Below are 20132 nucleotides of genomic sequence, written 5' to 3'. Positions count from 1 at the left end.
TTCATATAAATAAAAATTGAACTTTCACTATAAAAAGCATTTGATAGTTCATAAAAAATAATTAAGAAATAAAAAATGGTAAAGTTTATTTCAGTAAGTATATATTTTACACATTATGCCTTTCCTTAAAAAGCTTATATGCTACACCAGTGAACAAATTTCAAAAACTATAATTGTATGTGAACTTTTCCATTCTCAATTTTATTTTGTAAATTAAAATTTGGAGTCTTTCATAAAATGGTTCTTAGTGTAGTTTAATCATCATTTTAGTAGATTTGAGTGAATATCGAACTCCTCGCCATGTAGCCCAATTGATACCATCGGCAGTGGACAAGTGTTTCCCACCCAAATATTGTCCATTCAAATTAGAACGATGACACCAACTGTACCACCATGCCCCTTTATATTGAAGTTCGCAGCTTTTAGGACTTCTGTCATTATCCTTGTCGTAAGAAGAAAACATCATGCCGTTTTGAGTACGCTCGTCGTTGCTGACTAGGCTATCTCCTGTGCAAGTGAAATAAGAATGAATAAAATCTACTTAAAGAATACAACCTTTCTGGTAAATATCTTCTATAAATTCTGTACATATAGAAATTAATCTGCTGTTTGATTGCATAGCAATATAATATTTCCCACAAAATGTAACCAAAAGTTAGCGTGCAATAAATTCCAATATTGCAGTAGTGCAATAAATCTTCAAAATTCATGAAATCATCAAAGACAAAATCTTAGTTTTAACCAATTTTTACTTGCAAATAGTAAAACATAGGGTGAACGATGTTTGCACATAAGATAAACGCGGTTTGCACAAAACGTATTAGTTGTTTTGCACATAGTGTAAAAGGCATTTGCACATGACGTAATTAATGCTCACAGAGAGTATCAACTGTACGGCAGAACGCATATGAATTATACCATAATGTATTATGTTTTTCACTGGAGATACATATGTACAAACACAACATAACGCAAAAAGACTTAAATATCATGAGATTTACATAGAACAAAGGTGTATCAAAACAAAACGTTTATAACATTTGACGTAACAATAATACTTGAGACAGGACACATTTATTAACTGACTTACGTAAAAGAAAAATAGACACAACATAGATAAAATATGAGATAATGTAAAGGTGAAGTATTCACAGAATATATAGTAGTTACAGCATAATGTAATGCATATTTTACACAACAAAGTTTAGCAATGACATATTATACAATTGTTTGACCAAACCAATTTCTTATTTGACATAACACAAAGATGCCATGTCAGGATATAAAGACATATGCACATAACATAAAAAAGAAATGACAGGACGTAAAGGCAAAGCGACAAAACACATTACATATTTACACTATAAGACAGTCCCGGCGTTCCATATCTAGGGGATTGTATGTAACTATAATGTACAAACGAGAGCAAATAACGATGTTGATAAAAAAATATATATATATATGGTCAGAAATTAATAATATAACACTTATAGCCTATGAATGAGGTCAACACACTCAGGATACATCGACCCAAAGAAGTATATCGATCTCGGACTTCGTCCTAAGTCAATAATTTGGAAACAAAAGCCTTGCCTGAATAATTTACCAGTAGTATATATATTAGGTCTATTGAAATCCAAAACGTAACTACAAACACGTGTAAAGCGCACGAGTTGGGATATATAAACACTGTAAGATGGTGCCAAAGGTTCATTCCTGTCCAAAAAAGAAAAATAGCATCAGAGAACGAAAACCCGTCCTTTTTGTTGTTAATTTTTGTAAGATTTTACCGTTAAAATCTTAGAAATGTAAATATAGGAAAGGGCATGTAATGGTTTTATTTACGTCATTTACTGAGAGTAAGTTCCTTTCGGCAGTACATTTAGAGAATTCTTGATTTTTTGGCGAAAAAAATTAGTAAGTGTTGCTGATTTTATCAATAACAAGGAATTAAGACAGGTTTGCCAATACACTGTGGTATGTTACAGTGCAAGAACAAATCTGCTGGTATAGGGGCACTGTTGATATCTATTTGAATATCTAGAACCTGTCGATAAACTTTATTGCCGAAACGTTCAATCATATCACTGGTATTAAAGAGATAATAGTAACTGCAATTACGATTATCCCAATATGGCGACGGTAGATATAGGTAAAATCTTTACACTCATTTTTCTTAAATGTAGCATGCTTTTGTCAATAGTTACTCAGCTGCAAGGTTTATCTATACCATTACATCATATTTGAATCGTAACGGTGCACTGGAATCGTCTGAGCGCTTTGAAAATTGACGTTGAAAAATTCGGTATGATAATCGTAACTCTATGGTATTTTTCTTCTTTGATAATCGTAATTTTCTTTATCGGATAATAGTAACTGAAACATAATAAATGTGTCTTTCAGCATTTCAATGGTATTTTGTGTGTTAAAAATGCAAATGTCAAGTTTAACGATGACATAAACGCATATAAAATTAAATGAAGAAACTTACAAGTTAATATCTAGGACAAATTTACATATATATAATATATATATATATATATAGTCGTGGGACAAAAGTGAGTTCCCAGTAAAAAAAAGTCCTATCATTTCAACTTGTATATCTATTTATAACTGACAACAATATGCATAACCTTTTAGTTTAAACATATTTTATTTGCAAAAGTAGCAAAAGGGATTGGACACAAGTTAATATAACAACATTAGAGACGTCCTCTCCCAATATAAATATAAACACAAAGTACATTAGATAATGGCGAGAAAAAAACCACAACACTGTAGTACTGCATGTAATACATACTTCAAACAAAAGTTAGAAATAAAAAGAAAAAAAAATACAATATAATAAGGAATAATAATGAAAAACTAGACTGAAGTGAAAGGTTGTAAAGTAGAAATTTAGAATGTTAATTGATTGTTTTAAATCTTTGTGTTATTCTGATATAAGATTGTACGGACTCAAAAATGTCTTTGTTTTGCTGAAAAGAAAGGTCACCATCACCAGCTAATAGAAGCTCAATGGATATAGCATAACTTTCTAATTTTGAAAACAGTATTTCTCTGGCTTCGTTGCGAAGAGCGCAACCTAAAAAATAGTGTATACTATCCTCAACAGGGTGGCCACAGCTGCATGCAGGACTGGGTTTAATATTAACACGATGTAAATATGAATTTAAAGAACTGCACATATTTCTCAAACGTGTATGAATGATATTAAGTTTTCTATCCCCACAACTAAAATAGGAAGGTGGCTGTATCAATTTGGACTTCATCTTTCGTTTAAAAATATTTATGTTTTGGACGTACGTATGTCGGGGGAAGGCTATTCCATTCAATAGTAGTGGATGGGAAAAAGGATTTTCTAGTTATGTCTAGTCGATAACCGGGTACTACATAATTATTACTGTTTTGCAAATCGTAGTTAAATACTTGACCAACAAGCGGGGGCATTACATTACAGAGATAATCAGGGGCAGTCCCATTATGTAAAGAATATAACATATTGAGCTTTCTGGATTTTCTTCAGTCCACAAGCAATTGCCAGCCAGTTTCAAAATATATAGCTTCCTGACTAGCAAACACGGGCAACCCAGTTACTAACCTCCCTGCTTCTAACTGAACATGTTCTAAATTGTCGGCTTCTTGTTGAGTACAACCATCCCATAACTCACATGCATATTCCATAACGGGTCTTATAAAAGTGAAATATATACGAGCAAGATAATTTCTATTCAATACATATTTCATTTTTTTAAGAACATTTAATCTCGTGCTTGCACACTTTAAAATATTTTCTATATGTGCATGGAATTTACCATTGGAATCAAAAGTAATCCCTAAGTGTTTATGACAGGAGACAAATTCTACTAATTGGTTTTGAAATTCTATTTCAATATCATCTGGGGAAGTATGGCAGGAGAATATCATAGCCTTTGTCTTATTAGGGTTAAAGTTTATAAGCCAATCTTTAGATTATACTGAAATTTGTCCTAAATCGCTGTTTAAGACATCCTCTATAGTGTAAGGGTTATTGCTGGAATAAGAAAGAGATGTATCATCAGCAAACAATCGAGTTAGACTTGTCAAATTATCAGCTATGTCATTTACATAAATAAGAAATAGTAGGGGACCTAATACAGAGCCTTGCGGAACTCCTGCATTAGTATTATCAAAAGGCGAATAAGCATTTGAAACAAAAACGCTTTGTTTTCTATTTGAAATATAACTTTCAAACCATTTATACAGATTTCCATCAATACCATACGCTTTTAGTTTTATTAAGAGGCCACTATGCCATACCCTATCAAAAGCTTTCCAGGTATCACATAATATAAGAGATGTTATACAGCGATCATCAAGTGACATGCATATCCTATAATAAATTTCTATTAGCTGGTGAACCTTTTGATATATACATGTACCTGTTAAAGATACGGAAAATGAAGCAGCTGTCGAGTCAGCTATTGTGGTAAGTAGATATTTTGATTTTTTTCAAAGTTTCAATGTTGTGTGCGCGTTTAAGTCCGTTTTTGTTTGGGTTTTTTACGGGGAGGGGGAGGATGGATTAGCTATATCCCATATCCCAAAAGTGCAATCCTTTCAATTCATTGCTCAAAATGAAAGTCACGTATACCACATTTTCATATGTCATATATATGTTTTGCCTCCAATATCACGTTAATATTAAAATTCTGCGCGCAATGAACAAAAGTTTCCGTCAATAACTTTATAACTGCGTTATCGGATTTAACAGTTGATACTTTTATCGGTAGATATGAGTGTTCATATTTCCCCTTTCCTTATAATTCAATAAATATAGCCGTCCATTTTTTTCCCCTTTGATTCCCTTTTTTCTATTTTATACTGATATAATATATGATTTTAAAAATTTAATTCAAATGTTTTGATCAAATACCCATGTATTTTAGGACGTTTCTTTAAACAGTGTGGATGGTAAAGGATCTAAAATAGTTTTAGTTTATTGTTACTATTGTTTATTGTTACTTTTGTTTATTGTTACTTTTGTTTATATTTTTTTTTTTTTTTTTTTTTTTAGCCTTACCTATAGTCTTAATACGAAACACTTGACGGACTGAAAAAACCACACACAAATATGTATATTGATAAATTACATCAGAAGGCATAACATGTACATCATCACCGTCGGAACTTGTTTAATTACAAAGATTTATATAGATTTTACAACAAATATTTTGTGCTTTGAACAGAAAAATGCATGACAATTAGGTTAGGCTAATTTTTGTGTTCATTTAATATAAAATAACTTATTATATGGCAAGTATGCAAATACAGAAATGTTCCTGGTTTAGTACCTTCAATATTTGTCTCTACAATATCTTCCATGCATATGTATGCATCATACTTTTTTATAAACCGAGTATTTATGAATTTTTGAATTAGTTTGGTTCTAATATTGCGGAATATACGTTATTTTATTCTTCACTTTGCAGTCATTCTTTGAATAAGTATTTCTTGTAAGACAATTTAAAGCCACATCAACTTCATTTCTTCATTTTCGGGCTTTTGGCCAAACTATAAGAGAACACAAATCCATGCCGTTTGTCAAAGAACTCCGCGTTACTTAATTTCATAATACACAAAAAATCCCAACCTTTCTATATTCTTATATAGCATTAAATGTTTAAATGATGTCATATTGTTATAATTCAAAATTAAATTTGTGTTGTTTATAGTTATTTTCTGAGATATCGAAATTTCAGTGACAGTCATGAAGTAGCTAAAATGCCAAAAAAAATGTGGTATGATGAACAACGAGACAACTTTCCACAAGAGACCAACATGACTTAGATATTAACAAAAATAGGTCACCGTACGGCCTTCAACAATGAGCAAAGTCCATACCGCATAGACAGCTATAAAAGGCTCCGAATGACAATGTAAAACACTTTAGACGAGAAAACTAACGGCATTATTTATTAAAAAAACTAAATTTTATGATATACTAGTATATAGATATAGGAAGATGTGGTGTGAGTGCCATTGAGACATGCAACTCTCCATCCAAATAACAATTTATAAAAAGGTAAACCATTATAGGTCAATGTACGGCCTTCAACACGGAGCCTTGGCTCACACCGAACAACAAGCTATAAAGGGCCCCAAAATTACTAGTGTAAAAAACAATAGCATAAAATCACAACAAAGAAAAACACACGTTACAATATCAATTGGCAGACTTAACTCAATCAAAAAACATAAATTAATACACATATGTAGCTGTTTTCCTAAGAACTGTTAATAATATATGCATAAAAAGAAATGTCATAAGATGTTGGAACGTTTCGTATATAATTCATCGACATAACTTCATTATATGCTATCAGATATATGTTTTTAGTGTCAATATCAATAAAACACTTTCCAGTTACGATTATCTTTCCATTTTTAAATACCATAATTACGATTATCTTTTTTTCCGAGTTACGATTATCATCCCGAATTTTTCGACGGCAATTTTCAAAGCGCTTAGACAAATCCAGTGCACCTTTACGATTCAAATATGATGTAATGGTATAGATAAACCTTGCAGCTGAGTAACTATTGACAAAAGCATGCTATATTTAAGAAAAATGAGTGTAAAGATTTTACCTATATCTACCGTCGCCATATTGGAATAATCGTAATTGCAGTTACTATTATCTCTTTAATACCAGTGCATATACAACATGTTTATTAACATAAATAAATCAGGTTGTTAGTTTTCTCGTTTGCATTGTTTGACAATTGTCATTTCGGGGTTTTGATACTATTAACTGGTTATGCGGTATTTGTTTCGCTAATTGTTGAATGCCGTACAGTAAACAATTGTTGTTAATTTTTACATCATTTGGTCTTTGGTGGAGAGTTGTCTCATCGGCAAACTGTTTTCAAGGAGAAGATTTACAGCTTTCATCATTTCATCACACTTTCAGTGAGTATAACTAGCATATATGCTTTCTTATGAGAGCAGAAGACTATATTTATGATACTGTGAATTCAGTTGTTTTCGTGGGTACACATTTTCGTTGTTTGAGGAAAATTCTAATTTTAGTTGATATTTTATTTCGTGGCTTTGCCAAAGTCTGCATACTTTCAACATAAAAATTGGAATTCGTTAGATATTGAAACTCGTAGTTCCTAGGCAACCACGAAAATTGGTATCCAATGAATAATAATGAATCCACAGTACATCATATACATTTGCAATCATTTTTTTAAACAACCATTTTATGAAATAAGACAACCTTAATTTGATAATATTGTGTAAAAGTGTAGTATAAAGATTAATAATACAATTAAAAGGACAATCACTAGCACCAAGTTTATGTAAAAAAAAAAGCAAAATTGTAGTGGAATGTTGTGTCTACATTTATCGCGATTCATTACTTGCGTCCCGGAACTCCGAAAATATCCTACACATCTACTTTTGCATAGGTACTATATCTGTACCAAAAATCTGTAGTACTGGAAATCTACTTCTAATATTCAGTACTTTTTTTTTACTCTAAAATTATTGGTATTTTTAGTACCTGTATTTAACAGTACTTGATTTGTACTTGAAAATTTAAGTATTACACATTTTCTGCAATTTGATAGTATGTCTATTTCAACTCTCTTAAAATAATGATTTTCAAACATGTAATATTGTGATCGCTTTAGGTATTATTTCTGTACCAACATTTTAAGTACAAATCAAGTACTGTAAAGTACAGGTACGTAAATAGTACAATAATTTTAAAGTAAAGAAATACTACTTATTATCAAAAGTAAATTTTCAGTACTAATTATTTTAAGTACAAAAATAGTACCTATGCAAAATTGGCTCTGTAGCTGTGTTTGGGTGTTGAAATAACCACATTACTAATGAATTACAATTCTAGTGAGTCATTAAATCCGAAAACCTCGTATTAAATGAAAACCTTATTTCATACGAGAACTCTTGAATAAAATAATGAAGTTATGTCACGATAAAAAACCATTAAGTTTATCCCATACAATATTTTGTATATAAACATATTTAAATGTTGTACCTGCAGTCCCACAGTATCCTCCGACATTCAATGTATGATCAGTTGCAGTACCTCCAAGACTAAATCCGGAATATTCTGCATAAGCTGATTTCCCTTCAAAATCTTCAAGGTGGACATATAGCTTGTAATCTCCAGTAGAAGTAAGCAGATGTATGAATTTATTTCCTGTTTTAAGGTAAAGAATGACATTTGATAATCAAAAGAAGGTTAATAGCCTGAACATTTCTTACTTAATGATATGAATTATAACATAAAAGAGAAGTGAAATATACTATAAGGACATTCAAACTAATAAGTCAAGAAGAAATGGACAACGTCATGGCCAAAAAAGAAAAGACAAAAATGAAAAACAACCGTACACCAAAAAAACACATAATTGAGCAACACGAACCCCACCAAAAAGTGAAGGTAGTTTCAGGTGCTCGAGAAGAGTGGGCAGATTCTGTTACATATATTCTTTACATTGTGAAAAATGTTTAAGCATACGGTAGGAGTCTTTAAGAAAAATATGCTGTATGTTTGTTGTTTTTTTGTTTTTCTGGTTTAATTTATAACATTAGTATAATAAAAGCGGATGTGGTAAGTTTAATTAAAACTGAAAATCAATAAACACATTGTACATTTTAATTTTATCATGTTACATATCAAAATTTCTTATCTGACAAAACGGCTTCTGGTGTATTTTTGTAAAACTGCATAATCCTCTAGTTTTTTCAATGTAGTGGGAACAAAAATCAATACCCGCTTACCCTTACATTTTTAGATAGAATAACGATGCCAATGTTAAATGAATGAAAAATCTAGAGAAAATCATTACCCGATTGCCCTTACATTTTTAGATAGAATAACGATTCTAATGTTAAATATCTGAAAAATCTAGAGAAAACCATTTTCTTCCACATTTTCAACGTATTATTTATCAGACACAAGAACACGGACCTTTATATTTTTCTGTTTTTTTAGTTCTGTAATTCATAAACTATCAATTTATAACAGTTTGTTTGAAAGCTTGTTATTCTAAAAAGGATTATACTGCAATCAGCTATTTTACTATACAGATAAAGCTATACGTATAAACGTAAGCTTTATACGTCAATGACCCCAACTAACCTATAAGCCCCGTCTCTTTATTGTATTTCATCAACAACGTCACGTCACGACCATGACAACGTAAAGTAACAATGGTCAAACTTTTATGAATTTAAACTTTTATGTCTTCAAATTAGGAGATAACTGTATTGTATTTTAAGCTCCGACGGCATCAATTGGGGATTTGATGGTCGCAAATAAAGTTTACTGACGACGCGTTAGCGGAGACAGTAAACGGGTATTTGCGACCATCAAATCCCAAATTGATGCCGTCGGAGCTTAAAATACAATATTGTTATCTCCATTCTAATGAAACTGACAGAAAACAACGTTAAAAAATGTATTTAATATCTGTCATATGCTGTCTGCGCTTGCGCGTACGTCCCATAGCATCAATTGTCAATTGATGCCATGTAAGAAAGTGACGTTATCCAATCAAAATGACATTACAAACGTTGTTGCATTAGAATTGGTTATTTATATACCATGTTTATCAAATGTTATCAATTAAGTTCATTTTCCCTTTCTAATTCCTTAATATGTTAATGTTTTACCGCCTGGACTACGCTCTTAGGGAAATACCCCAAATTAAAATGGTACCCCAAGAGGGAAATTCCAAACATTTTTTTAAAAATATTTGTTACATAGTTTTTTCATTTTTAAATTTTTTTTTTTTATTTCAGTATAAAAACAATAAACGTATAGTGTCTTGAAATATGAAATTTATTTGTATTCGGCACGAAACGGGAAAATGCTCGGTAGAACCTCGCATTTTCCCGTTTCTAAGCCTCATACAGATAAATTTCATATTTCAAGACACTATACGTATATTGTCTAAATAGTTAATATCATTAAGAGACATCGGAAATATAGTATTAATGTCTACGTTACAGCGTTAAAGTGGTATAATGACGTTTTTTTTGACAATGTGTGAAAATATATATATTACTAAATTTAGGTATGATAGACTGTAGAGAGTAAACAATTTCAGAAATAAACAGAGAATTATCCAAAACTCGTATATAAAATTAGGCATAGTAAAAAGACAAAACTTACTCTGCAAAATTGAATAAAAAGTATAAACTGAAATAAATTGTACCCAACCAAAACTCAGATGTCAAACTTCCAAACCCATTTTCATAATCAATCCATCCTCTGTAAAAATCCGTAGATCCATTCATTCTGCTCTGGAAAACCTTTGAAAATATCAGATTCATAGCATCAGACAGTATCAAATACTGAGTGAATAGAATATAGTATTAATTCAACATGTCCAATGCAGTTTGAATGCCTCTTTCTACGTGCGATCCGTCTGTCTATAACTCATCATACAAAACAAGACAACAATGAGCAAACTTTTCATTTGCTTTTCATCTAATACAACAATAATGCTTTGTATTTGATAAATTTATCGTGAATTTTTATCAGTTTTTCAAAAGTGAACAAGAAGACACGTTCATGTCTTTATCAATTTTATTCAACAGTAAAAAAGTAGACACAAGTATGTAATGACTATATCGACGCAAAAATTTATACCTTTACAATATTAACTGTTCATTCAAATTCTGCTGTAATCATATCAACAATCCTCAAAAGAATAGGATAAAACAGTGAGACTAGCAAAAAATAAATGAAAAAGAAACTTTTCATTTTTACTCGCATTTAGCAAAACAATCATACTTTTGATTTGATCAAAGTGTGTAAAAAAGAGGAACGAAAGCTTCTAGAGAAGCAGTCAAACTTATAAATCGAAAAATAAACTGACAACGCCATGGCTTAAAATGCTCCGGTAGGGTAAAAAGATCCTGTTCAACATGTGGCACCCGTCGTCTTGCTCATGTTATAACAATTCCTGTAAATAGTCTTATTCGGTAGGTCAAATTCATGAAAGGTAAGGGGATTATAATTACAACGTAAGGACCATATTCGATATCATCTGTGAAACGGTTATTCCAAAACAGTCAACAAACTTGTGATGGCCTCCGTAGAAATTACGAAGGGATGATTTTAACTGCACCATTTTGAACTCTGGGTTTAAAAGCTTCCTTGTGCAGCAACCATTTATCAAGCAAATCATGATAGGAAATACAAGCACGGGAATTTCGTATTTATTGGGAGATATTCAACCCGTATGCAGGTGCTGCTGGAAGTTTGCTACTTAGAAATTGAAAGTTCACAATTGAAAAGTTGAAATCAACCGACCTTCATTGTCAATTTCTAGATGTAAGTAAAGATATGAGACCGACTGTATCTGTTGTATCCTTTTTCTCTAGTTCGATTGGATAGATACTTCGTAGCTTTCTTCCTAAGAAGTTCCTGTATGAAGTCAGCTTCATAATAATAAGAAACAAGTCTGAAAGAAGAGGGGTGGCACACTTGGTTCCCATTGGAATGCCGACAGTCTGTTGAAAACATGTCCCTTGAACGTAACAAACATGTTGTCAATCAAGAAATCAAGAATCCTGAAAATGTCAGATTCAGAGATTTTTTGGTTTGAATCAGAGTGATCTTTTACAAAGTAGAATTTGTCACTCCCTAAGACAAGATACTTTTATCTACGTTTGTGTCAATTTTTTTTTACACAAAGCAATACCAACTCCTTCAATTTGTCTTTTAGCTTAGAATGTGCCATATTTGTGTTAGTTGTAGAAAAGTCAACAAATGTTTAAATGTTAAATGTTTGCAAGATGAAAGAGAGTTAGATTATATAAACTCTAAAAGATCTTTGGAATGTTTAAGGATCAATATCTGAATCACGCCACCTCTAGAATAAGAAATTTCAAAAAACCTTAAAGCCCTGCTTTAATTGCTGATAAAATAGAGTTTAAGAATTAAGAAAGGGGTTTCGTGAAGCACTTGAAAGACCCAGCAATTTACCGTTGTTTGTTAGGATACTTATGCATCCGATACAGCGATGGAAGATCCAGTTATTCATCTTTGGTTGAAATTCCAAAGGAACATAGAACAGACCTATGATTATTCAGAATTTCCACTTTGGTTAGTGTCGTACGGGTGTATGTTGAGATTCCAAGTGAATTGGCAATACCTTATTCGTTTATCAAGCAACTAATATAATGAGTTTTACATACACCAAAGTTGTTGATTGGGGCTTTATCTGCAAGGACAACAACATATTTGCTATGAATAAGTGTGTGTACCATTTGGGTCTGTAAAGATTGACGTACAATAAGCATTGATAGACCATTTAAAATTGCAATTATTTTTTGACAATAGCAAGTTACATACATATCTGTGTCATATATTATGTATAACACTATCATCTACAAAATATAGATACATGTATGTGTTAACTATATCAAAATCTAGATCTTCACTATACTTACTGTCCAACCAAATCCTGCTGTGTCCATTTCACAGTAAACATCAAATATCGCATTTGTTGGATATATTGTATATACTCCAGAGGCACTTCCAACAGGGAGATCACTGCAGTCACGTGGGCGCAGTTCTGAAAGTTAGTTTAAAAAGTTAATTTGTGTTTGTTTGCTACAGTTTTATATTTTTCTCGAATGTCAGATATATTTTGTAGAGTGCATAGACAATTGATGAACAAAGACACTTAAGAGATGAAAATGCCTGTAGTGTATGCCCTTATATTTTTAGCGTTAGGGTACTGTACATCGCTGTCCCAGGTAATGAGGAGGGATTTGATCCTGCTAGCATGTTTAACCCCGCCACTTTCTCTATGCATGTGCCTGTTCCAAGACAGGAGTCTGTAATTCAGTGGTGGTCGTCTTTGTATGTGTTACATCTTAGTGTTTAGTTCATGTTTTGAACTAAATTAGGCCATTAGTTTTTAAATTTAAATTGTTTTACATCGTTATTTCTGGACCTTTTATAGCTGACTATGCGGTATGAGCATTGTTAATTGTAGAAGGCCGTACGAGTTGTTAATTTCTGTGACATTTTGGTCTATTGTTGAGAGTTGTCTCATTTGCAATCGTACCCCTTCTTTTTTTCTCCAATTTTTGATCTTTTGTTTACTGGTCCTTGGTGTTACATGTGTAAAAAGTAAAATCACAAAAATACTGAACTCAGAGGAAAATCAATAAGAAAGTCCATAATCACATGGCAAAATCAAATAACAAAACGCATAAAAAACGAATGGCAAGAACTGTCATATTCCTGACTTGGTACAGGCATTTTCAAATGTAGAAAATGGTGGATTAAACCTGGTTTTATAGCGCTAACCCTCTCACTTTAATAACAGTCTCATCAAATTCCGTTACATTTACATGATTCGTTAAATAAACAGTCACAATTAATAAGATAGTCAAAATATGTACCTTTCTTCCTCGATAGAGGACCATCGTTGTTTAGAGTGATGTGACTAATAGGCGAGTGACTTATTTCAAAAAGACGCTTAGTTAACGACTTTAATGCACCCACCTAACACACGGCTGTATTATATATCATTCGAAAGCTGATAATCTGTACTTTCTGTTTTGCCCGGTCGTAAAAAAAATCGTACGGTGCATTTTCTGTTAAATCAAGGTCAAAGGTCATGAAAAAAAATTCCAATTTTTACGATTATTAAATAAAACGCTATTTTCTTATTCTTGTATCCTAAATTTTTTCAAAAGATCATATGAACTTTATGGAACATGATACATTATTTCCAAATCAAACAAAAAATAAGAAATTCGATGCGCAAAATTTCCCGAAAATTGAAATTGATCATGAACTTTATGGAACATGATACATTATTTCCAAATCAAACAAAAAATAAGAAATTCGATGCGCAAAATTTCCCGAAAATTGAAATTGATCACAAATCCTAAAAAAATGATTTTTTTTTCAAAAAGTAAAATATAGCTTTTGGAATCGATATTTGTATGCTCAAAAATAGACAAATGTATATATTTTAGGTCAAGGAATATTTGTTTTGTAATTTTAAGATGTTATTATTTATTTTTATTTATGAAACAGCCTTTTATTGAAGTGTTTGCAGTTGCCCCAAAATCTACCATCTTCAAAAAGCGATCATTTTGTTAATTTATGTTAAAATAGCACATCGCTTATTGAGAATATCAGGGAGGAGAATGAGATTTCATAATAAAAGAAGGGATATTTAAAGTTAGAACATAATATATGCGAGGTAATTGAGGTTAAACTGTTTTTTACTGAGTCAAACTTTTTTACTTTTTGTAATTATGTTTAAATGCAAACATGACTTTGCTACTAAATCGTAGACAACATTGAAATAAGTAACCTTGGTTAGAAACACTTGGTTGTCTAGAGCGTGATGTAAACGAACTAAATAAAATGCGGTTGTTTCTTATTTAGTTTAAAATCGTGTTATATTGAATCATATGAAATATGTTTAGAAGTTTATTCGCTTTAATTATTTGAATAAAAGATGCTTTGAGAAATTTCTACATAAGCTTTTAAAATACATAAGCATGTCATTGTGGATGTAAAACACTATAAGCAGTGTATAATAACAAAATGACAAAGTTAAATACACTTCTTTACCTTACAAGATCATTCGCTGTTTTAGGAGTGATCGTTTTCATGGTATGTTGTGTTTTGTGGACTGTTGTTCGTCTCTTGGACTTTAACTTTATTTTGTTCATGGTTTTAATTAACTTTATTTGATTCTCATGGTTTTAGATGTTGATTGTCCCTTTGGTATTTTTTATACTTTAAAGACATTAAGTTGCAGTAATGAAAATCGGCCAAAAATCACCTCAGAGTAAAGTAAAGAAGATAAACGCAATAAGACAAATATCCGCGAAAATACTAAGTAACTTAATTTGCTCACGGTGATATATACATGTATATAGAACCAAATCGTTATCATGATATATTTAGCTACACTGATCTATCATTCTAAAACCTTTTACTACTTGAAAAAGGACAAAATATACTATAGGGACATCAAACTCATAATTAAAAACGAACTGACAAAGCCGGGCAACAAACGAACAAGACAAGCAACAGTATACCAACACAACATATAAAGCTACAGATTGAGTAACACAATCTCCCCAAAAAAATTTGAGTGAACTCAGGGCTCCGAAAGGGTAGGCAGATTATGTTCCACAAGTGAAAACCGTCTTAGTTTAAACATATTTATTTATAATGGATTGGGAAACAAGTTTTGCAACTTAAATTAATCTCTTTCCACTTTGCGTGAGCAAGTGCTACCTTGTAGCGGCATTAGTCTGCTCTTTTTCGAAATCTACAAACGTGTTTTTAACGTGCAAGAGATATGGCTCTCTCTTTACGCGGGTCAGCCATTTATCGTCCCCTTCCGATGGACTTTCATTGTTTCCTTAATACCATACTCACAAATGGTGTCTAGTAGAGCCGAAAATTCAGTCCCTGAAATTTTCATCACGGAACGGGAATCGAACCAGGAACCTTTGTGGTAGTAGTTCGATGCACTAACCATTACACCACTGCTCTCTTTTTCCCGTCTTGTGGCTCATGTATTTCCTAACTCGGTGCCAAGCCTTATTCGGTTGGTGTCATTCACGGCAGAGATGACGGCAATTTGGTTACGTCGATGGAACTTATCAGTCGTCACCTGGCGAAACAGATATCTCATAATTGTCAACCAACTCGCAGTGGCGTCCATGAAATTTTTAAAGGGCTGATTTCAACTTTGCATTTGAACTCTGGTTTAGAACCATGTTTAAAACACCGTTTTTCTTCAAATGTCCTGTACCAAGTCAGGCATATGACAGTTGGTATCGAATACTCTGTTTCTTTGTATGATGGCGTGTGTTTTTTTGTAGCAGTTCAGTGTTTCTGTTATATCGTTGTGTTCCTCTGATAGTTGAAGCGTTTCCCTAGTTTTGTGACCCAGATTTATTTCAGTTACTAGTAAATCGATTGATCACTATTGAATAGCGGTATACTATAGTTGCCTTTATTTCAGAGGAGATGCGGCTCAATAAAATCGGTCTCCTCCTTTAGTAAATGTAGTAAAGATATGCAGGCGTTGCTATAATGTTGTTAGATGGAAATGAGATGTTTATAGTTTTGTAGTAAGGGGTGGTTTTATGGGTTGTTTTAGGCACATTTCTCTTGTCGTAAAACTTTTTCTCAACCAACCCTCATCATCGATTTCAAGATACGTGATGGAGTAAACTATATCTGTTGAGTCTTTTATTTCCAATTTCAATGGAAAATACAAGTCCAACATTGTCAAAAATTTTGCGCTCTTTAGTGAGATGACATCACCTATAGAGTGGAAAGTGAAGTTTCAAGATAATGAAAGCTTCTTTTCAGTCGTCATCAGAAACTCTTGCATGAAGTCATCCTCGTATGAAAAATGAACTAGTCATTCAAGCTATTCAGGAAGTCTAGTTGTAACTAGAATCTTTGCGTATAACTGGATATTTTCTCTTCAAAATTATTATTATTTTATGAATTAATACATTGAAACAATGAACAACGCAATTCAAGCAATCAAGAAATCAAGTTTTATAATGTTTTCACTAGTTTTTTTAAATTCTTTGAAATTCAATTTTCATCAATTTATTTTTATTTATTTTGGTCGAAATTTTAAATTCACATAAAATTAATAAAATGGTCTTTTCACTACATTAATATTTGTAATGAAGCTACAAATCAAACAATAAGAAAAGTCAAAATATGTGTATTTCAGACTGGTAGTTACAATGCAGATTGCAATTATCTTAGTTTCACCCCCTTTATTTCAAGCAATAAGATGATTCGCGCACATATTTTTTTACTCTAATTTTTTCAGATTCTTCAGAATTTGTTTATTAAATCTTATATTGACCACATACAATGTTTAAATAGGAAAAAAAATCTTAAAAGCAGTGTTTTCGCAGATGGCGGTATTTTGGGCAACTGTATGAGTTGTTATGATTTGCTGTTTGATTAGAAGTAAGCATACTTTTAGGAAATTTTATGATGTCAAAAACTTCTTTGATAGTCATTACAGGGTATTACTTAGTTTAAAGTGATTAGCAGTTGCACCAGAAAGAAAAAAATGGGTTTTCACACATTTTGTTAACTTTTACTCGAATTTAAGGAAACATGTGCGCTCTGTCAAAAACACGCTTTAAATATTAAAAAATGCATTTGAATAATGACTGTTAATCGCTCTGCTAAAAGTTTAAATTGTTTGCATATGTGAATTAAGTATATAAAAGTCATATAATGCAATCGGGCTGAAATCTTCAAAAATATGCACTTATTCGTCCTTGGCCTTTGATCTCGATTTGACGGAAATTGCACCGTACGATTTTTTTACAACCGGGCAAAACAGATAGTACAGATGTGTAGCTTTAAAATGATATATAATTTAGCCGTGTGTTAGGTAGGTGCATTAAAAATTTAATTTTATGGTTAAAGTCACTCGCCTATAATAAAGATTGCAATTAAACGATTTTATACTTAAGAAAATCATTTTTAAGTTTTATCTTTTGTGTATCCTTGATCAAAGGTACTTTCTTAAGATTTATTTAATCTATTGTCCATTTCGCTTTTCATGTAATACAAAGTTGCAAATTTTCTTGATAAGGCTATTATTTATCATTTATGACATTGTATGAAACGACAAAATGGCAAGACGATTATTTCGTATCAAGCGTTGAGGAACTTCGTTTACCTAAAAAAGTTAAAAATATAAAAAAAATGTTTGAAATGTATGAAGCTATATCATTAAAAGACTGCTGATAAGATGCTGGAAGAACGTCGAAAATTTCGGTTTCACTCAAACGTTAAAGGTTCATAATGCGAACATTTTGTTGGTCACATTATTGTTTGTTAAAGTAATGATATATTGAAACTTACTTGTGCCACATTCAGGAAATATATTTGACAATGGAACACAATAGTAGTTCAGTCCCTTTGGCATACAAGCTTCATTGCGCTTACAATAATTTCCTTTGCATTGTCCAGATAATTGCTGAAAATTGACAGGAAAAACAATTACACTTTGTCAAAAATTTCTGCCGATGTTACAACATTTCAGCCTAGATGAATATATTTTATTTATAAAAAAAGGCATTTTTAGATTGTTTTGATTGAACTCGAAAATTATAATGTTTTACTTTGTTTCCCTAACATTTGAAATATATATAGGAACAAGTGAATAAACATAACGAATCCAGTTAGTTCATTTTTACAATCGTATGAGAGTTTGTCTTTTGTAGATTAAAGGATAGTCTGGATCTGAAAGTATGTTTCAACACAATTTCATAAGAAAACAATTTTTTAATGTATAATATCAGGATTAAAGTTCAAGAATGTGTAACTGAAGCAGCTGGATTCATAATATCGATTTCTGAATGCGATTCTATTCGCCTTTAATCGAGATGCATTATCATTGTAAGTAAGATCATTTCTTATGCGGAATTTATTGAGGTGCGATAACTTTCATTGTTGTTTAATATGATAATTCTACATGTTAGAACTGAACTAGAGGCTCTAAAGAGCCTGTGTCGCTCACCGTGGTCTATGTGAATATTAAACAAAGGACGCAGATGGATTCATGACAACTTTGTGTTTTGGTGATGCTAATGTGTTTGTACATCTTACTCTACTGTACATTCTTGCTGCAAACAACTATCTCTATCTATAATGAACTTGGCCCAGTAGTTTTAGTGGAAAGTGTTAGTACAAATTTACAAATTTTATGAAAATTGTTATAAGTTGACTATCAAGGACATAACTCCTTAGGGGATCCATTGACCATTTTGGTCATGTTGACTAATTTTAAGGTAGCACTTTGCTGTACATTATTGCTGTTTACATTTATCTCTATCTATAATAGTATTCAAAATAAAAACCAAAAACGGCAAACTTTCCTCAAAATTACCAATTCAGGGGCAGCAATCTAACAACAGAATGTTCGATCCATCTGAAAATTTCTTGGCAGATAGATCTTCACCTGATTAACAATTTCCCTAAGCCAGATTTGCTCTAAATGCTTTGGTTTTTGAGTTATAAGCCTAAAACTGCATTTTACCCCTATGTTTTATTTTTAGCCATGGCGGCCATCTTGAATGGTTGACCGGGTCACCGGACACATTTTTTAAACTAGATACCTCAATGATGATTGTGGCCAAGTTTGGTTCAATTTGACCCAGTAGTTTCAGAGGAGAAGATTTTTGTAAAAGATTACAAAGATTTACGAAAAATTGGGCCAGGTGAGCTAAAAAGGTCTTTAATTATGACTTTGATATTGGTGATATTGTTTGTCGTATTATTTTGTGTACGTACGTTGCTCAAACGTAATTACAATGCTTATGCAAATATTTATGAAAACAAAACAAGCAGCCTTTAGACTACAAGCATTTAAAAAAAGCTCCTATGACGGTTTTTTTTTCAGTAAAGCAAAATTCAAAAAAATGTGCTTTTTCCGTGACGTGGCTTGGATTAACTGTCAAAAATATATTTTTAAAAGATTGCATTTCATAGGAGAGGATAAATTTAATCCTACGTATAGATCTTGATCTGTAAGAAATATTTGAGGGAAAAAAATCACCATTTCAGCAATACTTTATGGAAACAATATTAGATTTGTATCCCACAAAAAATGCATCATTTAAATAATCAGCCATTTTGACTTCATAGATTTTGTTATTGAAGACTTTATATGAAAAACAAATTGTAAAAATTCATCCAATGTAAAATATAAATGAATCGCTTCAATAGTGACAATGGAAGTGTAGGACCTTGAAAGCCCTCCTTAGGGCGTATCTAGACACATATTGCAAACGACGACAAATAGATAAACCATTAAGCTTTTAAATCTAAAACAGAAGAGTCAAAAGCGTGTCATCTTAACATAAAGAAGGATTATTGAAACCTAAGATTGGATACCTAGTTTAGTTAAAATATGACATTGATTCATACAACGTTTGATTTTAATTCGGGTTTGGTTTTTTTGTCGGGAATAAAATAAGTTGTAATATAAAGGGTCCATTACTTCATCATGTTCATAAATAAAACAAGAACTATCTTTAAAAAAGATATCCGACGTCT

The 20132-nt window shown here is 31.8% G+C and overlaps 1 protein-coding gene across 1 annotated transcript; it reads right to left on the bottom strand.

Annotated features, from left to right (window-relative positions):
- Positions 1–244: 244 nt before the first annotated feature.
- Positions 245–18695, bottom strand: LOC134717891 (fibrinogen C domain-containing protein 1-like). Its single transcript, XM_063580389.1, has 6 exons — positions 18684–18695; positions 17937–18051; positions 12485–12609; positions 10240–10336; positions 8052–8216; positions 245–507 (listed from the first exon to the last, which is right to left on the bottom strand). The coding sequence occupies exons 1-6, from the start codon at positions 18693–18695 to the stop codon at positions 245–247; spliced, it is 777 nt and encodes a 258-aa protein (XP_063436459.1).
- Positions 18696–20132: the final 1437 nt, after the last annotated feature.

This window comes from Mytilus trossulus, chromosome 5, assembly GCF_036588685.1.
Source record: "Mytilus trossulus isolate FHL-02 chromosome 5, PNRI_Mtr1.1.1.hap1, whole genome shotgun sequence".
Classification (NCBI taxonomy): Eukaryota; Metazoa; Mollusca; class Bivalvia; order Mytilida; family Mytilidae; genus Mytilus; species Mytilus trossulus.
This window is presented reverse-complemented; position numbering and strand designations above follow the sequence as displayed.